We start from the raw sequence: 27,576 nt of genomic DNA on the forward strand, positions 1-27,576 counted from the left end.
TATAATTTAATTACACAAGAAATTGATTGAATGAGATTTAGGTAGCTCAATATCAGAGGACAACTGGGAGACTTCCTTCATCCCATAAATTGGCTCTGCCATATAAGGCACAGGGGACCAACTTGAAGACTGTGTCTCGATGGTAATATTGTCTAGTTGGCCTGCATCGAATCTCCCCATCTATACCCAAAAGATGTTGGCCCTGCCTTTCTCAGAGGGGTTCCATGATTGATATGTGGTGGGAATGCCTGGCGATCTTTAGTTTTTGGGAAAAGGTAATTCAACTGTATAACGACTGTATAGGGTATGACAACCCTAACACTCCGAAGGTAACTTCATTATCTATGCTCCCTGGATCGATTAAATTGATTAAAAAGGGGGTACTTCGTCACTTCCTGACAGCCGCTAGGGCTCTTATCCCGAAACTCTGGAAACAGGTTTCTGTCCCCTCCATAAAAGAATGGGTCTCTGATTTGGAAAAAAATCTGTCATATAGAGCTGATGGTTGCAGAGGATGATGGTCGATATGAAATTCAAACCTACCTGAGCCGTGTGGGACTGGTTCAAAGAATCCCCTAAAGTTCAGGTATATCTGTAATGGATATGTTTGTGGAGATAAAAAAAGGCTTTTAATGGCTGTATTATAGGCCTCTAGATGGCAATTCTCTTCCCCCTTCCCTAATTCTCCCCCTTCCCACTTTTTCTTATGTCTCGAGCTACTGTTAGTCTTTTTTTTGCCGCCCCCCCCCATTTCTGATTTAGATGCTCATCTCCAAAGGCAGTAAAGTTCCCTCAGGGCATAGGTACACCATGAACCTGCCTGTTACGACAGCTTGTTGTGTTTGTAATAAAATGTAAAAGCGATTATTAAGTTATAGAGGCTGGATCCCTCACAAACACGTACATGTCATGTTGTATACCAGAGGATATTTACTGTACTCCTTTGGATTGTTTGTCTTTTTTATTCTATTGTTAGTATTCAATGTATGTCCACTTTGTATGTTCTTTGTTTTGTGGATTGTGATTAATATGTTTGAAAAACCAATTAAATCGATTGACACAATTTTTTTTTTTAAAACAATGAAATAACACTAGATAACCATATTGTGTGTGGTCTCAAATATGTGTACGCGTTTCTTAGAATGCAGTCCACTTCGTCAGGAACATGGAGACCTATATTATTAATAACTTATTAATAATAACAATACTTTTTAAACAAAACAACATACAATTGTAATCTACAATAATAATTATATTACAATCTATTCATCTATGAATTTACATAATCGGATAACTTACATCTATGGTCTTATGGAATCAGTGCGCTCACAAAATTGAGTATGTACTCAATTGAAATGTGCTTCTTCAGGGGAATTATCATTTTTAAATAAAACCTCTTATCATTACATGCCCTGCTGTTAGACCCATTGATGTCATCAGTGGGTCTCTGTTCTTTGTAAAGCAGGCAGGAGCTGGTGGGAGTATGATCAAGATGATGTTGTATTGGGTGGGTTCTCAGCTTCTAACACACATTGGGCCTACTTTTTTAAAGTTCCCCAAGACTGGAGAAGATGGACTAATATGGGAGAACCTATGTGATCCAGCAAATCTGCATTGCATAGTTTGCTAATATTTGGTAAAAGTTTTCTGTCCTGGACCAGATTTATTGCAGGTTTGCTGAAATACTCAGGATCACTCCAGTCTTGGAGAGCTTTAATAAATCAGGCCCACTGTGAAAAGCTCATAAAGTTTAGTAAAATCAAGATACGAAATTTCAGTATATAAGGGGAGGCCACGCAACTGTGAATGAAATTTAGACCCAAAAATTATTTGCCACACCTTCTGAGCTGGTAAAAATGTCAGTCGCAGAGAAGACTCGGGCGGCCAGAAGATGGCATCCAAAATTCGCGCATTTTCATTCGTGTCTAGGAACCTAACCCCCGCAAATTAAAGCGTATTACTGTAATATCATTATTATCACTGATCAGTATCATCATATTATTATGTAGTGTCTTATCATGTATGTACAGCAACAACCTTGTGTAATAATAAATTCTACTCTCTAATATAAAAAAAAGTTTTGTTCCAGCCTAAGAACAGTCCATGCATGTCTTCCAGAAGAGTAATTTAGGAAATTGTCATCATAAGTCTTTAGGCAAAAGTAAGCATTTCCTTTCTCCTTTCTTCCTTTCATTTCTCTTCTAGCGATCCTTCAGACTATACAATGTAACGTTAGTGCAGAAGAAGGTTAGTGGGGAAGTCAATCCTGTTTAATAATAATAATAATAATATATGTAAGACCTAAACAATAGCCAACAACATAAAGACTACTGCTGCAGCACAGGCATTTGACCATATGTGGGCCAGCTTAGGAAGAAGAAGCAGACATTAGAGGAAGTCCTTCTGGGCAAAAAATAAATATAAAGGCATTGCCAGGGATAGTATTGTTATCTCTTCCAAGAAATACCTGTAATAGCTATTCTTATATACTACTGCATGCATACAATACAAAATAATACTATTTAATGCTTATGTCAGCACAGTATTATTTCCAAATACAGAACACATGATTCCATAATAATAAGAGATTTAATTAGTCATACACAGCAGCAGCCAGACTGGGTTAGGGAGGAACAACACTAGAAGCCACTAGGGCTCATATTTTGTCAGGCAACCTACTGATCTGTCATCAGTGTGACACTGCTCATCCACTCTCCAATAATACGGAGGATTATTTAATCAAGCCGTAGTGGGGATTTGGCTGTTTTGTCTGGCAGGGTTGCTTGGATCATAAAACTGTTGAATATTAGTTCACACCTCTGATTTAAACCATAAACCTCATTGCTATGAAACAAAGCAGCAGATCATTTCTTTGATGCTTACTTTATGCTAGCTGCATTTAATAATACAGTACAGTTCATTAATATTTATAAACTGCATTTATGTAACTTTTTATGCCTGCCTGCAGATCAGTTATACAGACTTTGCAAATCCAAAACAGACTATGTTGTACCTGATTAGGTACATGATTATTATTATTATTATTATTATTTTTAAAATTAAATAGTATTAATATAGTGCCAACATATTACGCAGCGCTGTACATTAAATAGGTATTGCAAATGACAGACAGCGACACAGTAGAAGGAGAGGACCCTGACCCGAAGAGCTTACAAGAGTTTAAGTGGTACCTATGTGAGGTATTCACTTTCATTTGTTATATGTGATTTTTAAGTGTGACTATGTTTTGACTTTTTTTCTTTTTTTGAGGTAATTTTCTGCACACTTGACATTGATATAATTAATGTCTCTTTTTTGTTTAAATTTTTGTAACACTATTTTTCTCTCGTTATGTTTTTATTCATGCCAAAACCATATGTAAACAGGGTTAATCCATAAATGTGTGGAATACTTGTTTTGTTATATTTGTATATGTTTACAACGTAACTTCTGTAATTTATTTCTGAAACATTTCAATAAAACCTTTGAAATACAATCTAAGATTAGATGATATACATGGATCAGCAACAGCAACTAACTAGAACCAGGTGCTTTAATATTGCAGGTCACAGATAAGTATCTGATTAGTAGGTATGTGCAACACAGACACTTTTTTTCTAGCCCTTTTAGTACATGAGACAGTCAGCTGAAGTATTTAGTACTATAAAAACTATGCAAAGCTCCTCAATATGCATTAACATATCTGAATAACATCAGCTAGACAACACAAAAGAAGCTTCTCCGCGGAGTGATGAAATAATGACAAGGTTCATAAACTCATAGCCGCGCCTACTTTCAAACAAAGTTGGCAGGGAAAAAAAAAGTGTTCTAAGTCAGCAAACCAGTTGTGATTTACCAAATCAAAAATGCAGCAATGACTCCTGCCGCCCCACCTCAACTCTTCCTTTTTATATTTCATCCTGCAGAGAACAAAGCAGTCACTGTCATCCTGTAGTCTTTCAAGTGGACGTGGTGAATCCACCCAGCAAAAATATCAGAGGGAAGAGGGAGAAAGATAAATCATGACACAAGGTAGGTGACAGAGGACAAATATGATCTCCAGCACCTTGTAAGACCCCTTTATAACATAGAGAGGTCATTTGAAAGTACAGCAAAATTTTAGGATAGGACTTGCTCAATCTTATTTGAGAAGATTGCTATTTGCATATCTCTAAAGGAATGTGTGGGTGCCACTGCTCAGAACTAACTGTGTTTATGCCATACATCCTTAGCACCAATACCACAACTCATGGGCCCCATGTGCCTCTTTGGCATGAATTGACCTTCAGAACCTTTAAATTTTCCTTACCTTATGCCTAAGATCCCTGGTGCCCTTACCACAGTCTATGGACCCCATGTGGCTCTTTGGTATAATGTTATGTGACCTTCTTTCCTAGGTTTTCCTTACCTTATGCTTCAGATTCCTGGGGCCCTTACCACAGTCTATGGACCCCATGTGGCTCTTTGGTATAATGTTATGTGACCTTCTTTCCTAGGTTTTCCTTACCTTATGCTTCAGATTCCTGGGGCCCTTACCACAGTCTATAGACCCCATGTGGCTCTTTTGCACCTATTGTGTTACCCTAAGGACTTTTCATTAACTAGGTGAATGAAAAATATTCTTCTGGCTTCCAGAAGTTAAATGGTTGGGGTTGGACACACTATACTACGTTTTGTTGTGGTTCATCCTTTCTCTTTTCATGGTCTAATTGTTCTTAACTTTTATAAAGGATTCTGATGAAACAAATATTAAAAGTAATTTTTAAAAGGGCTGTAAGGAGCACAAGTTTGGAAGAATTAATTGGTAAAGGGACTGCAATAGCAGTGGTCTCTAGCAGTTTCATGCTATGAGTTTCCAGCCTTCAATGATTGTGCCCAATTTCCAACAACCCATATAGCATGTCCGAAATCTGACCATTTCCTGATACATGGCTGCAGTCTTCCGCAGCTTTCAGTAGCATTCCATTTTAGTGAATATTGTGTGCAGTTATTTTGTGATGTCAGGGGTCCTTTGAAGGCCCCTGGTTGACCCCCACCATCGACTATCTTCTGCTGATGTTATGATTTTAAATGATCAGCTAGATCACTTTTATTATTTAGAGTTCTTATTAAGGGTTAAAGAACTTCTGGAAAATAATTTGAATTTATAGTTGCAAAATATATATATGGAAATTATTTAATACAGAGGTGACTGTACATACTTCAGTGCCCTTCATTCCTCCTGTACACACAAATGCTGGGCCTTTCTTAAAGCATATATAAGCACAATATGCACTTCTTTCATTTGCTCCCTTTCGGTCTTATATATATTAAAAGGTTTGTTATATCTGTTTAGTAACTTTAAAATATTAATACCCACTGATCCAGCCAGAAATATTATGAGCTAATAACTAACTGTGCTTTCTGATGGTGCTATACTCTTATGAGTTAAAATTGCTTCCAAGTCTCTCAGTAGAAGCAGCACACTTCCCTGTTATGTCATGTAGATATGGAAATAGAAAGAGGTTACTGTAGTTCTATATGCTTTTCAACTGTACTTGTATTTATACAACTATACATGTTCCTTAGAGTGTCACTTTACTCAAAAGATATTGGTTAAGATGAGGTCCATTCCCATCACAGTGATGCATTGCAGATGCCATACAATAATGTGCACTGCATTAGGGAAGCCCATGTACCTAAATGGGCTACCCAACGTACCAGAATTATTCCAAAAAGCTATAGCATTTCTGACATCAAAACACACGTGTGATGAGTTTCTTTGGGATGTCCTTCAGAATAAATGACACTGGATTGAACACACACAGGTAATGTTCCTGTGAACAAGCCTTTAGGATTAAGTGAGTCAATTTAAAGGTGAGGGTGGAGGTGTTAAGAGTTTATTTAAATGAAAGTCTTAAATGAGAATGCCTTGGGGTCCTCTCACACCTTTCCATTCTGATGAAATGGGTTAGCTGATTCATTAAAATATTCATCAGAACATGAATGAAAAAAGGGACATTTTTAGAAACATAGCTCACTGCAATGTGTAGTAGTGTTACCTTGCGTTATGCCTCACTACAAATTTGTAAAGGGGTGCCATTGAATGGCAGCACAATACACTAACTCATGGGTGTGAATGGACCCTTAGGGTTTGGGTGAATAACTAATGTAGGTTAAAGTATGTCTAATATAAAGCCCCTATTGTTTTATAGATTTGACTTTTTTATTCCTCATTTACAGTTCATTCATATCATATGCCATTTTGTCACCAGGTCAGAAAGTGAAGACAAACTAAGGCAAAAAAATGTAAATGTTTTAAAAAGTTTAACAGTTTCCTTCCCACTCTATTTAAAAAAAAGAGTTTTTTATTCAGGTTTATTTTAAAGCTCAAATCTGGTTTCGACATTTCCACTCATATAAACAAACATACTACTAAAATGTTTTATTAAAATAATTCTGTTTCTATTAGATACCTTGTTTTAGACTCAGAGATGTCATTATTGTGGCTCTGTGCTTCTCTATGCTGCGCAAGCAGGTTCTGGCTGATAAGTGGGGCAAAAAGGGTGCTGTACCTTGCTTTCTGAAAACATCACAGGTGAATGATGGGTGGATGTCAGTCTGGAGGAGCGGGTGTTCCCAGGAAGGCTGCATTTGCATACAGATTGCCTTAGAGAATGCCTACATGTGATACCTCCATGTATGAAAGAACTGAAATCTAATGCCTGAAAGGGAGGGGGCCAGGGACAGACTGACTGGGAAGGAAAGGGCTAGATGGTACTGGACATCCTACAGCCATGTGGGCTCTGTCTGATTTGCTGCGACTTTCAATGCACATTGTGAGAAGCTCACAGTGTGCAGTGAAATCAGAGTAAGCAATTTCAGTAGGGGAGAGAACAGAACTGTGCAAGATTTAAAAGAAAGCTGGAGATTACCTTTTAAGATAGACATCAGAGCACATGAAGGTGATTATTTTAATGTTCTTTTCAGCAGCAATAATTACCAGCGTCAAGTTATTGGAGGTAAAACAAACAAACATCATTTTTAAAATCCAGAACAATTTAAGTACTGTCATTTTGGCTATGAAATTTATTTAAATTTTTCCCAGTCTGCTCACCTTTTTGTAGGCAAATGAATCAACCAGCTTTGTGGTTTAATCTCATAAAGCAATTAATGGCAACAATTAGAGTCTGGTTTCGCTACGTGTCATTGGATGTTGCAATGTTCAGTGTTGAGAGACAGATGTTTTACTAATGAAGATTCAGGACAGTAAAAAGCTCAGAACTACACTAATAATTTGTTCTCCTATTTCTTTAGCTTAAAGCAGAATTAAACTAAAAAAAAACAAAAGGTCACCAGGCGGTAGAGGTTTCTAGCAGAAGAGATATGCCAAATCTCTAGTTTTCCCGGTTCCCAGTGGCTTTTTGTTTTTATTTTTTGCTTACGCTATATAGCCTATGTCCCATGTGCCATGAAGTGCAGAGCCCAGCTCTATACTCTATACAAAATGGACCCAAACATTCGGGACTATGTAACTCCTCTTACGTACACGTGTTAATTAAAATGTTTCAACAGATTCACACAAATATAATATTGCATACAGTGAGGCATAACAATAAACATATGAAAATAAACATTTAGGACTTCACTGTGAGCTTTTCACCTTCTGCTGTAAGCTTCTTACAGTGTGCATTAAAAGCTGTAGTTAGAGGTGAGAAGGAGCCTGCATTATTCCCTTATAGGGGGATGTCCGACATCATTCTTTTCTCTCCAGTTTGATGGTACTGATATACCCCCTTTATTCATTGACTATAACTTCAGTCATACTTTCAGTCATGAATGCCAGTTGTCAGATATGAATCCTGTTTTCAGGAAACTATGCTCAGCAGCTTGCCAGCCCCCTTTATCAGCCATGATCTGGTTGCATTACATATGCTGCTCCACATTGTTGGCTTGAATACATAGACCTGACTCCTATTATTCTGTATGGGAGTTCTCTGGACCTTCTGCCCATACTACAACAAGAACCAATGGGAATAAATCTTTCCAATAGGGACATAATAGTGAAAAACTAGCAACGAGTCTAACCCTATCAAAAATGTCTTTACATACATTTTAAGAAACAATCTCATGTATCTACAAGGGGTTAGCCGCCCCTACATGCTAACCTATAAAACACAGACCATGGGTGTATCATCTGCTATTATTCTACCATCACGGCTTATACTGACTAGATAGCTGTATGCTGAATATGTTCAAAATGTACGAATTAACTGCTAATTATATGTCTGGCATACAGTTTCCAAGGTTGATAACAAAAAGTCTTATGTCTGGAGTCCACAGGATTTAAATATATTGTACCATTGTTCTCAAAACCATACAACTGTTTTATAAGTTTAGTTAAGATTAAAAGGACAGTTTCTTTCTGAGGCATATTGTGTAGTTTTATAGCCTGTGGGTGCCACAGATTCACTTTAATGCCAACCTGAACAGCTGCATATATTCATCTTCTCTTCGCTGCCTCACTGCTTTGTTCATGTTTTGACTGGACTGATATATGATGCAACTCTGATATTGGTGGAAAAGGGGAAACCGGGTATAGGCTTTATCATAGATCTAAATCAAAAACTCTTTTTTTCGATGGAGTAGGGCATTGGGAGAATGGGCATTCCCAGGCAGGCAGCATTTATATAGAGATTGGGCTAGGTTACACCCCTATATGATTCTGAATGAATAGGGTGGCCAAGGAGCAGACAGGCTGGGGAGGGGAGGGCTTGATGATGCTGGAAGTGTGCATCTGCCACAGGTTCAGATCCAAACCATGAGAAGTAATTTAAGTAAAAAAGAGGAGCTTGTACAACTGTGCAAGACTATGATAGCCTTGAGTTAACCTGCAATGCAAAATTTCTGTATGAACCCTCAACAAACATTATCAGGCATTTCTAAACATATATTTTGTTTTTCCTAGTACTAGATGTGGCCTACACCGACTTTCAATGCCAGAAGAACAACAACTTGCATCACACCATAGAAATTAGCAACAGACGTCTTATCCTTCGCAGAGGACAGCCATTTTCAATAGTCCTACACTTCAAAACAAGAGGATTTGAAGAAGGGATAGACAAGATTCTCTGCATTGCTGAGACAGGCAAGTGACGTCTCTCTGCGAAACAATAATAGATGAGTAAAGTAAACAAGAACATCTCCATATACATTTAATATGACATGCTGAATAATACTGAACGTTCACAAGGAGATTTCTCTTTGATCCACCCTTATTTTTCTACTTTTACTGTTTTCTGTCAATAGGACCATGGCCTGACCAGCCTTCAGGAACAAAAGTCATATTCCCTCTAACAAAGGCTTTAAACAGAAGAGCCTGGAGTGCAGCTTTGGAGTCCAATGAATCCGACTCATTGGCTATCGCTATCATGCCGTCATCCAATGCTATTATTGGACAATACACACTAAAAGTTCACTTTTCGAGGGGTGGTAAAGCTGTAGTTTATCAGCTAGGAGTGTTTGTGCTACTGTTCAACCCCTGGTGTGCAGGTATGTCAAATGCATTTCAAAGGGATGTATATTTATATATTTTGTATTTTCTATTCATACTAGGCCAGGTTTTTCATTTTTGGGATTTTTTTTCAACTGTATGTGTATTTTATATCACATTGGCAGACAGCAGGTGGCAAAAGCTATGCAACAGCAGCAAATTTGCTGCAAGTTCTTTTGGAAGATGCTGTGAATGAAACAGAGAAATGGTTTTGAAAAGAGAAACCCCTCTTCCACATTTCTAAAAGAGTTGTGAACAGCTTTATCAGTCAGTTTACACAGGTAGACAAAAGACACTGGGCCTGATTTATTAAACCTCTCCAAAGCTGGAGAGGATATACTTTCATCAGTGAAGCTGGAATTGATTGCTTCAAAGTATTTTGCTAGCAAATGTTTTGAATCCTGCACCGGATCCATTTCAGGTTTGCTGGATCACCTAGCTTCACTGATGAACGTATATCCTCTGCAGCCTTGAAGAACTTTATTAAACCAGGCCTATTCTGTCACTTATTGAATGGGACTGGCACTAATAAGAATGCGGAAGAATGCAGAGCCAGGGCTTTGGTCACAGTACTGTCAGGTGAAACAACTGATAAAAGACAACTGTTATTCTGTGTAAACATAATTATGACATGGATATAATTGCTGATCTGAGCTACTCCACCTATTGAACAAACAACCACACAGCACTAACAGTAAAAAAAAAAAAAACCTGATCCAGAAGCTCCCTAACTTTCCAAACAAAGGGTCAGACAAGGTCAATATCCTTTAGGAGGGTCAGGTTGATCAGTGGCAGCGGAAAATTCCCTGGCAGCAAAAGTCACTGGGGTGAAAAATCCCCCTGGCTTGCATTGGTGGGAGAAATCTTGACCCACCTTTGATGTGACATTAGAAGAATGAATAGTGCCCTGATCATTGCTGTCACAGGAGAAGTGTCCTATTACCCATTCAGTGGGGGAAAAAGTTCCCGGATTGTTGGTTTTACTAGGTGGAATAGTGCCCCATCACTGCTGTCAGCTAAGGAATAACAGCCCATTACTTGGGTCAGTGGGAAATATAGGGGCCTCACCACTGGGGTAACAAGGTGGAATAGTGTCCCATCTCTGGTGTCACAGAAAAAAATACAGCCCCATTGAAGGAATAGTGCCTCATTGTTCGTGTCAGTGGGAGGAATAGCAACCTAATGGCTAGCCAAAGGCAAGAAAATCAACAAATCCAACCCCCAGAGCACAGTTTGGGAACCCCTATTCAGGGTCCTCACAGAGTATCATAAGACTAAAAAACAGGTAAAGGTGCAGCAATTGTAGGAACTAGTAACACTGATTTTGTACCAGCCCCATATCAGTAAAGTGCATTTGAATGCATTTATCACTTTCACCATAGATTAAGTATTGATCAAGCCCATACTTGTTCCTGTTTCTTCCCTAAATTACATCATGTCAACTAGCAATAGTAAGAACAGGAAGACTCTTAGTGTATTGTGGTATTAAAGTTTAGCTTTCTTGGGTGAGGTCTGCTCACATAGGAGGTGAGCTCACACACAGAAGCAGCAATTCTAATTTGTACCACACAAAAGCAAGCTTACAGTACTTGTTACATATAAAAAATAATATTTTCTTAGTATACAAGAAAAATTACCTAGTTAGTTGGTTTTGACCTGTTACATTCACCAATAAACAGTATTTTTTTTCTGTTGATCCTTCCTGAACTCCTGTGTGTTGATAACTTCCTTGACTCTGCCTGTTCTGCATTCTCATAAACCACAATTTTTTTGCTGTGGATCCCCTCCACGATGACCATTATTTCTGAAAAAACCTGAATGAAAATACAAAAGCCTAAAACTTGCTGGCTTAGGCAAAAATATACGATTGCATTGGAAACATCAAGACAATTACATATGTATTATAATTTGGTGATACTGATGGTACTTGTTTTTGTGTCTGCCAGAGATTTAAAGTTTATGTCTTGTCTGAACTTGGCAGATGATGACGTCTTCCTGGAGAATGAAGCCAAGAGACAGGAATACATCATTAATGACTATGGGTTTGTTTATCAAGGGAACCACAACTGGATTTCTCCTTCTCCATGGAACTTTGGGCAGGTAAATAGTGTTGAGTTACTTATTTAATGGCGTTTGATTTGTTTTCATCTGCTTTTATGCTGTAGTATTCTAACAAGAATGTTGTAAGGAAATATGAAACAACTTATTTTTACTGATGAGTTGTACATTGATTTCCAGCTTATACAAGCATCTATGCACTGAAATAACTAGGATTTCATGCAACCTAAAGGAACAACAAGACAGCTGAAGTTCCAATGACGTGTGCTAGTCTTCCATCTGATCCACGGACAGTCCCCTTGATTCTAAGCCTAAGTGTACAAACCCATTAGGACAAGGATTCTTAAATTGCCCAAATCAAGTTCAAACTATCCCTCCTGGTGCTAAGCCTAATTAAATGCCACTCAGATGTCAGTGACAAGACTACCATGTCCTGGCTTTCAAGAAATCAAATAAACATGTACCAAAGATAAATGTAAAACGTAATACGACTATATCAACACTACAGAATTGGTCATCTCAATGTTTCTACAGTTTTGGTTGAACAAATTCATATTGATACCTTTACACAGGTTACACAGTAATGCCCTCTTTTTCTAAGAAGCCTAAAATGGCGAAACCTGTCAGGAACCGAGATGTTTTCCTACTGAACACATAGACTGTTGTTTTTTATGTTTCTCGTTATTTGGGACATTTAATGTTAGGCCACACACCCACCAGGTAAACTTTGTATAGCCTTGACAAGCCACTCCTACCCATTTATGTAAGATCATGTTTATTAATATATTGGCTCTAAATACCTTACCAATAAATAAACTTACTCATTATATTGCCAAAAAAACCTTGGGCTTTTTTGCTAAAACTCTTTCCATTCATTTGTCAAAGATGTAAAAAAAAAATAGGCAGCTGGTAGGTCATATGCCAAAGCTGAATCTCAGAATATGCTTTTAGTGCCCTAAAGTGCCGAATGGGTTCTAGAAAACCTGGTGGTCTAGTCAAAAATCAAATGTTCTTTTGGAATAACACTTCTGGAATAAACTATACAGTATTATGTACTAATATTGAGTCACCTTTTCATTTTAGTTTGAAGAAGACGTTGTTGATATAAGCCTAAAGTTACTCGATAAGAATTTAAACTATCTGAATGATGCCTTTAAAGATTTATCGTGCAGAAATAGTGCTGTGTACATAAGTCGAGTTGTGTGTGCCATGGTGAGTACTGAATTTCAGTAAGTAAAGGTTCTATAAAGCATTGCTTCTGGATAACTGACTTATCTTATTGCACTGTTGAATACCCCAAGCTAAAGTTTGTTACCCAGGGACATCATATAGTGACCACCAACTTATTTTATTGGATCACATGATGCAATATATATTTGGTAAAGTCTTTAAGCTTTAGGGGTTCTTATTGAGAGTGTATTTTTAGACAGGAATGTTTGCATTGCAGGCATTTTAATACAGTATGATGTCCTAATGTAGTATGCGTAAAATTTAAATATTGAGTTGAGTGAAGGTGGTCTTTGCGCCTAACTTGTCTCCCACAACCACTCCTTTTTGCTGCTTGACTAGTCCTAGCTCTCCATTGTCATCACATTAATATTATTAATATTATTATTATTATTACTATTTAAACTATTATTATTAACTATTATTTTTATAGTGTCAACATATTACACAGCACTTAGGCTCCGTACACAAGTGCAATAATTATTGTATTGTAACAATACGATTGTTCAAATATAATCCACCAATAGTGTACACACTAGATATGATCGTTTGAATGATGCAGGAAGTGACATGTACCAGAGAATGTGTACCGCAGAACCATCCACAATAACTGATCGACTGCACACATGAAAGATAGTGAACGATCATCGCTCAATCAGATCCGCTGGGACAGTCGTTCATTTTCAGCGACATTCCTCATTCATCGGCGTCGTTGACCAGTCTTGTTTATCAGACGATCGGTCGTTAATCGTTAGTTTCCAACGACAGTAATTGCATGTGTGTACGTAGCCTTAGTCAAGTCTATAGTCATGTCACTAGCTGTCCCTCAAAGGGGCTCAAAATCTGTCCATACTTTCGTCATATGTCTGTAACACGTCATATGTCTGTAAGTCTAAGGTGTCAATGTTTTGGGGGTAAGCCACATATACTGCAGGACCACTGGACTTGCATTGAAAAAGCTTCTGCATTGAAATAGACTATATTCTAAAGGACCGCTAAATTTTTGGGAGCATGAGAGTGTTCTTGTATGTTGATGATGTTGTGGAGCTTCCAAGCCACTCCAGAACCTGTGTAATCCAGCAAACCTGGAATGGATTTGGTCAAGGATTTAAAGCATTTGTCAACTAGCAAATGATTTTTAAGAAATCCATTCCAGGTTTGCTGATGGTTCCATGATGGTTCATCCTCGCTGGTCTTGGAGAGTTTTAAAAAATCAGGCCCAGTCAGGTGTTCCACCATGTATATCTTGTATTAGTGAGTCAGTTCAAATTCTTTAGTGTTTTGCATTGTCTATATTTTTGTGATGACCTATTATTTGTCTTTACTATTTAGATTAACTCCAATGATGATAGTGGAGTCCTGCAAGGAAACTGGAGTGAGAATTATGAAAATGGCACCAATCCTTCCGCATGGAATGGAAGTGTTGCCATTTTAAGACAATGGTATAAGTCGGACTGCCACCCAGTCAAATACGGGCAGTGCTGGGTCTTTGCTGCTGTCATGTGTACAGGTAATGGGCTGTACTATGTATTCAGGTCTATATTACATTAAGGCCTAGTCTAGACTAATAGTATTTACCAATGCAATTACCACCCCTAAGGTCCTACCTGCTCAAGAGTGGTGACAAACTGTCTTTGTTTTTTTTAAGAGTTTGTAAATGCCTGTGCAGGCCCCAGAAGAGTATTTATTTTTTAATTTTGTGCAACACCTTTAAAAACTGCTTGCAAGAACTTACACATTATTTCTTGTATGAGGTATACATCTGTCAGAAATATTATACATATTATACCTAGCCATGGCACACACACCGCCTGGCACCCTGAAAACACACCAGGTAATCAGGTTGCTAAGCAACAAACTTAACTGCTGCACACAAGTGCTTCCTGGTGCATCACCTGACATCCCTTCTCCAATTGCAGAGCAGAATAAACTGCAGAAGATAAACAAAAGTCATGTGACCATTCCTGCCTGCTCAGTTGGGATGATATTCACAGATGTGTGTTAATTGTGTTAATTGTTAATAATGTCACTCAAGGACATGTCACCTTACTAACACTAATATTCTGTAACCCCAAATTATTACAGCGCCAATGACCTATGACTCACACATATTAAAAATAAATAAGCAGTGATCAGTATAAATTAAAAATTGTGTGCTTTACTAGTTTCAACAGGAACATCTGTAACAGAGCAATTGAAATGTTGCTTGTAGTGGCCAAGGCCTAGATGATTTTGTGATAAATTCAACCCTGGCCTAATGTAAGAGGATGAGGACCCTTTTTTAATGGAAACAATAAACAAATACATTTCACACACTTCCAGTGCTTGCAAGTTCCCATTTTTTACCAAGTTGATGCCCTGGTAGTAGTAATGCGCAACAACAATGCATGCAACATCACCTAAGTTACTTCTGACATACTCTAACCATCCAATGCCATGCCAGAGTTATCTTTTCCACGGCAAAACAAAACATGGTGAGAAATCGATCTAACAAGGGCAAGGACAGCAAAAGAACACTTTTTAGTTGCGTATGTCCCACTGTTTTCTCGACTTCCAATCACAAGGACTGTCATTTAGGAAACAGGGGGAGAAGGGAAATCTGGGTTTTATTGTTGTATTTTTTAGGAGGGGATGTCTACTCACTTTTCTAGGGGCCACAGTGACAACGTAACCATTGTTTTAATCCTTTGCCACTCTATACAATATATACTATATATATAATATATATATTATTTATAATTAATTTACTGTACTAGAGTTTACACTAAAATTTTGGATAAAGACTCATTCAGACTTCTCCAATAACAGTTGTGCTCTATTGAGCATGCATACTGAGTGGAGGTTTCAACAACTTCACCACATTTTATGATTTTTATAAATGAGGGGCTGTATGTGTAGCCCAAATGTGCATATTGGAGACTGACCCCAAAGCATGTCGCTTCTGCAATAAAAACCTGCCTACTGGTTATGCTTTCAAATACTGTCTGCCAAAGTTTTGTTTTTTCCTTCAGTGACTGTAAGAAACATTTCTCTTTGTTTAACTCTTTGGACAATCTCAGATGTTCAAATAATTGCCTATGCCACTAGATCTATACAAGTTCAGCAATATAATATTATAGATATAGTTTTATAGACAAGTGAATGTTGACATTCTCGGGCACTGAGCCTATTGTTGCAATACCTAATCAATTCTACTCTTGTTTTTACAGTGATGAGATGTTTAGGAATTCCAACTCGGGTTGTAACCAACTTTGACTCCGCTCACGATACTAACAGTAATCTTATTATTGATGAATATTACGATTCAACTGGCAAGAAGCTTCCCAAGGAAAGCCATGACAGTATCTGGTATGACACATACAATTCAATTGCCTACAAGTTACAGATAAAAATGAATCAAGATTTGAATTTTTTTACCCGTTTAAACAAAATCTTGAAAAAAAGTACACAAGAAACATATTTATTCAGATTACTTTTATTGGCAAATCTATTAATTACTGCTTTGAATGTTAGCAGTATTGACTGCATTTTGTGCCCTCGGTTTATCCTCAAAACTATGTCGTTTTTCAGGTAAAAGCAGGTACCTAGGTTTATATTCAGGGTTTTTCTTTTATTCAAGTATATATATGTTAATGCTTTATAACTGTGTCAAATTGCCCAAAACAGAATGCAGCAGCTAGATAAGTGGTCAGACATGCCTCCTACACAGTTCTTTAATCAACTATGCTGCTTGGCGAGTGAGATTGCAATGAGATAAAAAAAAATTGCCTTCAAGTGAGCCTTACCACATTTAGTAATTCAATATTTTGTCTTTTGAAAAGATAAAGCCATTTGACTTACAGTTATATACTTTTTTTACCTAGGAACTTCCATGTATGGTGTGAGTGCTGGATGGCAAGAAGAGACCTACCTCCAGGCTATGGTGGATGGCAAGTTCTAGATCCAACTCCGCAGGAGACAAGTGATGGTATGAAGTACAGATATTGCTATTGTTTGTTACTACTTACATATTAAATATGACTCTGAAGATAAACCTATTGTGTATCGCCAGGTATTTATTGCTGTGGCCCTGCCTCTGTGAAAGCCATAAGAGAAGGAGAGGTCAATCTGAACTACGATAGCCCATTTGTCTTTTCCATGGTGAATGCAGATTGTGTGTCATGGACATTATATGGGACAAAGAAAGAAAAGCATTTTTGTGATCCACATTTAGTTGGGAATTGCATCAGCACAAAGTGTGTTGGAGCGGACGAACGAGAAGACATCACCGACAGCTATAAATATGATGAAGGTAAATACAAGATCTTTGTATATATCAATTATGCATATCAAGCTAGTAGGAGTCCTTCTGAATCATTACAAGTAAATTATGTTTTTAGATGTAAAATCATGTGCTTTGTCAATGCAAAGTTATGGGCTCATTCCCAGCCCCTGTACTCGGCTATAAGCCCCTTCCTAGTCACAGCTGGTTGCTGGATTTTTGCTGACAAAAAAATAAGAATATATAGAAGGCTTGTCAAGGATGACCTGACTTCAGTTTTAAACCACACCCAGGTAATCAATTATGTGCTACAGTAAAATAATACCTATGGTTGCACAATGATCAAACATAATGACGATACTATTAATTAAAAAGACACGTTGATAGGTATCCTGGGTACAGCCTTTAAGTCTCTCCTGAAAGAACTAAATATCACTATGAGGGTGTGTTTAGCACCCTGTACGTTTCTAAATTTTGTATTTATTATGTCGTTGGTGCACTACTGAACATATGTGAGCTCAAAAGTAGACTTGTCTCCTATTGTTCTCTATAGAACCTGGGAAAAGTTGTGTCTTATTTGTTTCAATGTTTATTAAACACACCATCAGAGTAAGAAATATTAAAATTAAAAAAGCAGAAAATCTGGGCAAGATATAAAATGGTAATTTATATTTTGTAGGATTCATCCATACAGTAATCATGACAAAATAATTAATGGTGGAAAAACCATGAAATGAAAGGCATATATGAAAGGGAAGAAGATGCTAGGCTCTGAATTATAGTGCACAGATGATATTGTCAATCAAAAAAGAATTTTGGAAGATACTATAAGTTCACTGGACACAATGGGCCTGATTTTTTAAAGCTAAAGATAGGCTATTGTAGGTGAACCTGGCATATACAGGAAACGAAAAATCTATTTCTTAACAATCATATACTATTAGATGACAAATGTTTCAAATACTGGACCAGATCCATTCCAAGTTTGTCGGATCACCCATGTTCACCCATATTAGTCTATCCTCCACAGTCATAAAGAACTTTAATAAATCAGGTCCAGTTTCATAAGCATTGTCATTAGGAAAGCTGCAAGTTTTTTTGTTTATATTGTACAGGGTCGTCTTCTGTTTGACTTGTGTGATTTTAGGTGTTCTAAAGCATCAGGTCTTTTCTAGTGCATTTTGGACCTGGGCGCAGAACGTATGTATTTTTGGGCAACTTTACCAAATTTGTAATAATGTGACCATTTGAAAACTGCCCTTGAAACACAAATCCTTTGGTCTTGAGCCAATTTTTACCAACCTGCTTGGAACTATGGAAAGAGTCTAGTGAGGTGCTTGCATTGCACTTCCAGTTTTTATGTAGGTGGATATTGTGATATTTATATGCAATGCATATCCATTAAATATTTCATAAGTGGGGGGTCATTCCAGCAGATGTTTTTCAAGTGTGTGTTTTATATGAATTTGTGTATTTAAGATTAGATTGTTCATCTTACATTGGAGGAATCATAATATCTACAACATATATAAAGGGCATGATGTGTGGTTTGCAACAACGCTAAGGTAATCATGGCTGAGTTGTTGGTTGGGCTCTTTTTATGCACTTCTTGATCCACCATATGAAGCTAATATGCCAGATATTAGAAATATGTATAGAATTATGTATAATTATTATATGTATGAAGGGATAGTATGCCTGAATTTAACACTGATCCAAATCCTTAAGGAGTGTTTGTGTATGAGGTTGATTATGTGCATCCATAGTTCTGGGGTGTCCAAAGAATATTGAAATATTATTATATGCCAGAGGAGGGAATAATGATACTGCAACCCAGAGTGGAGTACTGACAGTTCTATGGTATTACCTATATAACCTATATATATATATATATATATATGTAAAGTGGAACTGTACTAAAGGGAAAAATTGATTTGGAAAGTAAGGTCATCTTAAGGGGGCAGTTATATTGCCCAGCCAACATACGGTATTTGGCAATTTACCCAGGATTCCAGGGTTGAAGTAGAGGTGCCCCATACAGGGAGGGTTCAAGCAAGATACCTAGTTAGGGAAGACAGGTAATTTCCAGCAGTGTGGGAAGTTGTAATTTGAGATGGTTAATATTTGATGTTAAGAACCAATTATTTGAAAGTATTGCCATGCAAGCCCAGGTGTTCCCGAACCTGCTATAGCTTGTGCTGCATTGTAAAGGGAAACCAGGTGATTGGGGCCCAGGGATTGCCTTTTTATTATGTGTTATATTACATTAAGACCTGTTTCTCTCTTGTCAAGGAACCTTAGAAGAAAGGAAAGTTTTTAAGAAAGCTTTAGGAAGACTGCAAAAGAAAAACACTATGATGCATTCTAATGGCAGTATTCCCTATAATGATATCAATGGCTTTGGCGTTAATGGTGTTTTGCCTGAACTAGGAAGCACTTCTCAGAATGGATCACTCCATGAACATGAACATCTGAATCCCCCAATACAAGCTGCTAATCTGATTTTGAAGTTTAAATTGGTGGAATCTCCACAGCTGGGACAGACAATAAACTTAGTCTTACTAGCTGGTAACTTGCGGTCTGTTGCCAAAACCCTTAAACTGTGTCTTAGTGCACAGGCTATAAAGCACACAGGCAAACCCGGTCAACAGTTCTGGAAGGAATCCAAGTACATTGATCTTGAGCCCAGTGAAGGTAATGTAAATCATTTATTCAGATAATAATTTTGACAGTTTTGATGAAGGAAATAAAATAATGTGGTGTCACAGGTGTCCGCAAAAAAGGTGAACAAAATGGGACAGCAACTACCACTGGAAGTCGAGCATGAAAGACATACATCACAACTGTTTTGCCTGCCAATTGAATTGTGTTTTTGTCAGGCCAGCTCAACATAGATCACAACCAAATTCATGACCTTATTTTTGATCAGTGCAGTAAAGCAATTCTGCTAGGTTTGCTCCTTGTGCCCAGCCTTGACTGGAAAAAATGCAGCAATAGACTGATAAGTTGTCTCTCTCTGGTTTCCATCAGAAAATATAGCATAGGTTTATTGGCTGTAAATACTGACCCTCTTTTTTGTTACATGTTCATATGTTAGGGTCTGAAGTTGGTCTTTAAAGCTCAGCTTCATGTTCAGCCACCTGCTCCTAAATTATATTTTACCACTATCTATTTTCACTACTTTGAAGTAGTTTTTTTTATCATATTTCTTTATGTAAATGTCTTCAGCTTGATCACATAACACACTGGGTATTTTATTTTTTTTATCTCCTCTCCAGTCATAAGTGGTCCCCTGATGATGAGGAAAGAAGTGCTAACATAAAATCATCAGTGTTGTTCTCTGCATCAATACACGTTGAATGATGAGCGCAGTGGTGGTTATTTCTCCAGTCTTCTAGGTTGAGTGATACTGGGCATCATTAAATCTGAAAGGCTAGTTTTATCTTGTGCCAAAAAAGACATTCTGTAGGAGGCAGCTGCAGATTGGAATTGAGTATTGCAACCTGAGGTGCTTTATATCTTGTATATTGACTTGGGGATCATATGTGTTGTAAGAATTTATAGCATTCACTACGTTTAGGAATTGGTGTTCATGAAAAGTGTCTATTAGAAAACTAATTAGATGGGAATAAATTTTATTATAAATGTATGCATGTCCAGAACAATATAATGTATTTATTAATATATATAAATAAATGTATATGAATGAATAAGTAACAACTAAAGTCTCTTATAACTGTCCCTGCAGAGAAATGGACCTATTTACAAATTCCATATTCACTTTATGGAAAGTACCTCCATGACAACAACTTATTAAGGGTGACAGCTGTTGGCGAGCAGAATGTGACCTGGGAAAAACTTCTAGTGGAAAAGGATATCAACCTCGCTGTTCCTCAAATTGTGATCAATGTAAGATAAATATAGATACAAAAACCGATAAGTAGTAAACTAATGGATTTAATTAATCCAAGGATTATTATTTTGCCTTGGATAGCCAGCAATCAGATGTCCTTACCATCACTGTGAAAACTAGCAAAGACAAAAAACCCAAGTTTGCCTAATACAGAGTTTTAGCCAGCGTGCTAAAATCAATGTCATCAAGTAAAATAACTTCTCCGGAAGTGACTGGAATAACTATTATTTCAACAGTTCGTTTTAAAATAATTATTTGCACATGTTTCTTAAAGCGTATCTAAACTCACAATTTTCGCTATACATAAAAGGGTGGACAACCCTTTTATTTTAAGTAACAATTCTGTTTGTTTGTTTGTTTGTTTATAAGTGCAACACTTTAAAAAAAAAAAGGGTGCAGCACCACCCTCTAATTCTCAATTGCCTTGGCGATCGAGCTTAAAATGGTGCGCAAAGCCTCCCAAGATATCTACATCACGCATCCCAGGAGGCTCTTGGGTGCTCCTTCTGCCCATTCCTGAGCATCTCGGTCATGCACAGAAGGAGCCTTTTCGTGAAAAGGAAAAAAAATTGACGATCTCATGCATGTGCAGTGAGATTTTCAATTTTTTTCCCCATCCACATCACCCAATCTCGAAGAAGGAGAAGATGGCAGCTACTAGAGTGCTGGCACGAAGGCGGATGTTGCGAGGACACAGGTCCAGATGGAAGAGACCTCCGGATCGATCAACTGCCCTGCGGCATTAAACGTAAGTGAATGTTTTCTTGTTTTGGGGGACTTGAGTTTAGTTACTCTTGAAGGCACATATCTGCTTTACAGTATTAATTGTGTTACCAGTTCAGCTCCTAAACCTGTATTTTATTTATATTTCTCCTAATAGTGAGATAAATTTGTCATCATTTAACAATACATAGGTATATCATTTTTTGTTGCAATCCGTTTTTATTGTTGAAATAATTACAAAACAAGGCTCATACATAAAATGGGACATACAAAGACATAAGGCCACAAGGCCTGCAATTACAAAGATCCATGGTACAAAAAGTGTCATTTTATAATATCAGTGCAATATTAAAATAACAGTACTGAAAATAAAATGGAGTCACCTGTGTAGAAAAACAGAAAGGAGCAAAGTAGGTGGAAAGAATATCACAGAGAGTGAACATCCAATAACAAACATTAGTATTATCTAAACTCGAGCCCATTCTAACTTTAGGACATCAATAATATAGTAACGCTTGAGCGCAGCACTGCTGTCCTCTAACCCAACTCCGGTAGCCACCGGGAATGTCTGCATATAGTCCTAGAACAGACTTTTGTATTATTAAAGAAGCCCTCAAGCATAACAGGGGTTTCAACTCCCATGTATTCCACCACATTTATTGCCAAAGTGGTCTGGACTGAGGCGATTCTTTGAACCAATCCCAAGTCGACCATGTCAGTTTGTATTGCTCCAGCTTATCTTCTTCTTCAGCTATTAATCTCTCCATATGTTGTATTTTTTCTATTTCCGCCAACCAATCCCTCATAGTGGGTATCAAGGGTTGTTTCCACTTGCGAGGGATAATCGCTCTGGCCGCAGTGAGAAAGTGGCGAAGCACATCGTTCTTACATGCTTTGAGGGACCCAGGGAGGATGGACAGTAAAGATATTTGAGGAGTTAGCTTCAGAGTAGATCCCGTCACCACGATATAAATATCAGCTATTTGATCCCACAATTTGCGGATACCCGGGCACTCCCACCAAATATGTAACAAGGTGCCCTTTTGGGAAGCACATCTCCAACATCTATCAGAGACCGTGGGAGAGATACGATGGATATCGGTGGGACATACATACCACCTGGAGAGAATTTTATAGTTGGTCTCTTGAGCTTTGCAAGGGAGAGCCATTCTATGGGTCATAACGAACGCCTTTTCCCAATCCAATGGGGAAATGACTATCCCCAGGTCTAGCTCCCAACATCTCATGTAGAGAGGGGCCTTTTGTGCATAAATTCCAAGTAATATCTCGTAAACCTGGGAAATAACGTGTATCGGTCTATTTTTAGAGCGGAGTAAAGATTCAAATGCCGTTAAACTCCTTTGTATGGTATAGGAATGTAAAAATTGCTTACAAAAGAGGACAATTGAAAATGTAAGAACCAAGCGTTCGGCAACTGCTGCACCCGGGCATCCAAAGAGGAGAGGGGCGGGACCCTCTCGTTTTGAAGTATACTACAGATCTGCCTATGATCCTCAGCCGTCCAGGATAAAAACTGGTCCACGTTCATTGCCGGTGCAAACGAGGGGTTGTCAAACAGGGGGGTCATGGGTCCTATTTTAGAGGACACTAGTCCCCTCCTAGTCAGGGTATCCCACTCCTTTAAAAGATCTAGTTTTACCAATATTTCTTAGAATAGCTAATTTTACTGTAGATAAATGTGCAGATTGACACCACTGGGGAACATTTACATCCTATTACTTCCTATTGTCCTAATAGTGGAATCCCTATTGGATCAGCTGCAGGTCAAATGCACCGGTCAGTGATATCTGAATGATCACATTAGTGTCTGAGACTGATGGCTGGGGTTGCATGGTGGGTAGCAGTCTCTCTGTGCAAGAATATGTCTCTCTTTTGCAGGCATGTCAGGTTCAAATCTTGGCCAAGACTGTTTGAAGGTATATGAGTTGATTCCCCCCAACAATAAAAATAGATGTTAGAAACACTGTAAATATAGCTATGTACACATGTCAGGTAATTGTCACCCCGAGACAGGTAAAAATCCAGCATGTATATGGCAGTACCCTGATGTCATTCATCAATCCATTCATCCGTCATTATATGACAGACATCTGACATCTGTATGGGACTTAAGGTGGGATATGAGATTAAAAGCTTGTTTAAGGGGCAGTTAGTGACATGACTTTGTGCTGTGGAATATATTAGTGCTATATAAATACATAAAAAAGTGAATCTGGTTAGTTTACAATTTTTCCATCATGACTTTATCTTTATTACCTCTTTACAAAGTAACCACAAATAGTTACATAAATCTCCAAAACAAGCTAAAAGTTTAACATACCTACTACATCCAAACTCGCATACAGTACATGGGTGCAACTTTTGGAAACACGCACACAGTATATCAGGGATCAAGATTTCTAATTTACGAATCCCAAGACATTTTAAAAGGTTAACTTGTAACCTAAAGAATTGTTCTGTAGGGTACATAGGACCGAGGTAAGGGGCTTAGATTGAGGACTCCTCTAAAGCACAAGGATTGATAAAAAATGGATTAGTAAAGGACTGTGTAATATGTCAGTGCTTTAGAAATATGAAAACATAAATAATTGCAAACTTTCTTTCCTTATGTGCAGTTTCTGGGATCACCTGTGGTAAACAAACCATGCAAGGTCCGTCTGATGTTCTCCAATCCCCTTAATGAAGATCTAAAAGACGGTCTACTGGTAATCGAGGGTAGTGGTCTCATGAAGTCTCCTCTTATATTACTGTAAGTGACCATACAAATATCAACTTTAATTAGAATTTGACTGTCTAAAGTGTGTACAGGTAGTCCTCCAGTTAAGGACATCCAACATACAGACGACTCCAAGATATGCAGAATACCTTACTTACATACAAATTCAACTTAAGCACAAACCTACAGTCCTTATCTTGTATGTAACCCGGGGACTACCTGTAATAGATAAAAGAAAAGGTCTAATATGGATCAAACAATTTAAAATTATGATGTTAACCTTTATCCTACATTTTTGCTGGAAAGCACCTGTGGAACTAAGTTTAAAATAAGAAATGTTTCCATAGCAGATTAGCCTCCTGGTAACACCATTTATCATCCCTTTTAGATTAGGATTCTAAAAAAGTTTCTTAGTCAAAAAATATTTATTTTTACCCTAAAGTATTGTACGTGTTACATGTTAACCATGATTCTTTCTTCGAGGGAGAGATGGATCCAGCAACCATACCTGAAATGAAAAAACAAGTTAACAGAAACCTTTTTTTCTTTAACAGTGTGGGTGCCATGAAGAGGAATGAAAAATCAATTGTGGAATTTGAAGTGCTTCCATGCAAGCCTGGTCTTAAACAGCTTCAAGTAAACTTCAGCAGCAACAAGTTCCAGGTCATAAAAGGCTTCAAGACCGTCATAGTTAACCTGTGATCTGCACAAATACAGCACTAGAAGTTCTAAAATTTTTCATGCCAAGACCCAAGTGGGACTTCTTCAGTAGTGGTTGGTGGGGTTCAGTATCAGGAAATCTTTAAAGCCCTTTGAATCTTTAGAGATGTACTGAAGGGAATGTTTTATATAGTGACTGGCCAAAACAAGTCTCCAAGCTTGTGGGGGTAGTGGTATGATCTGGGGTTGCTTTAGCTGGCCAGGTCTAGTTTCAGCAATGTTACTTGCCCACAAAATTATCAGCCAAATACATTGCAATCATTACTTTACATCAAAGCAAGGATGTTCACAAAGTTCTATAGTTTGTTTTCTTTTTAAAGCAGTCACAAACTTTTCTAATTTTTCAATTTGCTAAAGTCCCCTGTTGATTCATGAGCTTTAGGTCTGGTGTTGGACCTCTGCATAGTGACACAGGTTTTATTTGATATACACATGAATTCCAAGCATAAAAAAGGAAAGATCTAGAAAGATAGGCTGCATCCCAAGTATGTTTCTAAATGGTATGTTTTATATTTAACTTCCAAGGGTCTGCTAACCTGAAATGGATATTTCATAGCCAGATCACTACTTTTTATATCTAAGATCTAACACAGGTTGTGGCCATTGTAAAGGGCTTCTACTTGCCCTTTTTTGATTTTTTAATTTTTTTAAAGTATGGAGACTGCAGTCATCAGGTAACTAAGTCATAATGTAAAATCCCCCTCCACAAAAACTTACATCAGATAATGTTACTATATATTCTAAGCTGTGTCTAAACACAGTGCTTAATTTGAATGTTGCAGATTGTTTGTAAATATACTAATGAATTGCATTTTCTAACTTTCTAAGAAAAAAATAAAGATATTTCTATTCATTTTTTTTTATTTTTATACTTACTCAACAGATAATATTTAGGACTCATTAAGTGTGGTGCTATGCTTGTGTTACTGAACACACATTAAAACATCCCTATCATCTACCTAAAATTTCCACCAAACACTATCCCTATGAAAAAGAATTTTAATACTTATATTTCCTGCCATACAACTCACTGGATGGTGCTCCACTGAAGATAAATCACCAAGTAAAGGTAAAATGTGTTCTGTAGGGATAAAGGGTTGGCAGGAACATCCCGATGGAACACCAGAAATGAATGCTCCTAAAAGTCTGTTTCAAAAGGAACTTCTTTTCTTTACAAGATCATTGCCAATATTAGACTTAAGGTACAGTAATTTATGTGGGCTACCAGCATACCAAATAAAATATTTTATTACATGCCCCATTTTGTTACAAGGAAACATAGACATGGTCCACATGTGTATGTTAAACCAAAAGTCAAGTAAGTTGTACTGTGCAACCCAGGTAAAATTCTAGTGCTGTGCATTGTGTTATTGCAACACAATATTCTGAACTACATGACCAAAATTTTGGGGACACCTAAACATTACACCTATCTGAGATCATTGGTCTTCTGCTCCAACAACAGTTCTAGACCTCACAAATGCTCTTTTGGCTCAATGGGCCTAGACACACTCCAGAACTTTTTGTAAAGCCTTTAAAAAGAAATAGCGCCTGTTAAATCTAGAGAAGGATGGCAACTCTAAATTAATGGCCAAGGTTTTGGAATGGGTTGTCCAAAAAAGCTCATAAAGGAACAATGATCAGAAGACAATAATCTTGGGTCATATAGCACAGAACCCAACACTTACCAGGTATCACCAAATCTAAAATAGACTGCCACCAGTATGACCCATATCACACTTTAGCAAACACTGCTATGTACATGTTGCCTGCCCAGTCACCAAGCACTAACTGAGCTGAACTCTGCAGCATCTTATCTGTCTTATGCACATTTCCAAAGCATGACTTAGCTTTACATTGAAAACATTATCAGCGGGAGTTTCCCTTTACTACTAGTTAGTCACTCTACTGTAACTGACGGTCTATGAATGCCCTTTGTTAGTTTAACCCATACTAAGCTTTCATTTTTATTAAACAGATATTTATATTTTTAACACTATTCAAGACCATTGAAAAGAAGAATGTAATATGATTACTAAGATGAGGCAAAACATGATTCGGGAAGTAGCTACTTTTTTGAAGATTCTCTTTATTTGTTTTGGATATAGTAGCCAGATGCATAACAATAAAAAAGGAAAAGGAAAAAAACTGAAAAAAAAAGCAAATGCATTGATATTATTATCAGTCATTATTATTAATACTCATATTAAATACAGACACAGAAGGTCTACAAGATGCAATAATTCCACCACCACTAAACATATTTAGTTCATTTGCTAGATGCTTTGAAAGCCATTTAATAAAAAAATATACCCAAAACATGTTTTTTGTTTCTTATTACCTGGAATGGGATATTACCTATGTAGCTCTGCAAGTGACATGTAAATGTTTTAGACAAGTATTCT

At 37.5% G+C, this 27,576-nt stretch overlaps 1 protein-coding gene across 1 annotated transcript; it reads left to right on the top strand.

Annotated features, from left to right (window-relative positions):
- The first annotated feature begins 3,867 nt into the window (after window positions 1-3,867).
- LOC140325755 (protein-glutamine gamma-glutamyltransferase 5-like) lies at window positions 3,868-26,022 on the top strand. Its single transcript, XM_072403767.1, has 13 exons — window positions 3,868-4,032; window positions 8,948-9,127; window positions 9,289-9,531; window positions 11,514-11,632; window positions 12,674-12,802; window positions 14,150-14,327; window positions 16,027-16,165; window positions 16,681-16,784; window positions 16,869-17,108; window positions 19,371-19,772; window positions 20,827-20,987; window positions 24,351-24,484; window positions 25,006-26,022. The coding sequence occupies exons 1-13, from the start codon at window positions 4,023-4,025 to the stop codon at window positions 25,151-25,153; spliced, it is 2,187 nt and encodes a 728-aa protein (XP_072259868.1). The 5' UTR covers window positions 3,868-4,022; the 3' UTR covers window positions 25,154-26,022.
- The last annotated feature ends 1,554 nt before the right edge of the window (window positions 26,023-27,576 follow it).

Source organism: Pyxicephalus adspersus, chromosome 3 (genome assembly GCF_032062135.1).
Source record: "Pyxicephalus adspersus chromosome 3, UCB_Pads_2.0, whole genome shotgun sequence".
Classification (NCBI taxonomy): Eukaryota; Metazoa; Chordata; class Amphibia; order Anura; family Pyxicephalidae; genus Pyxicephalus; species Pyxicephalus adspersus.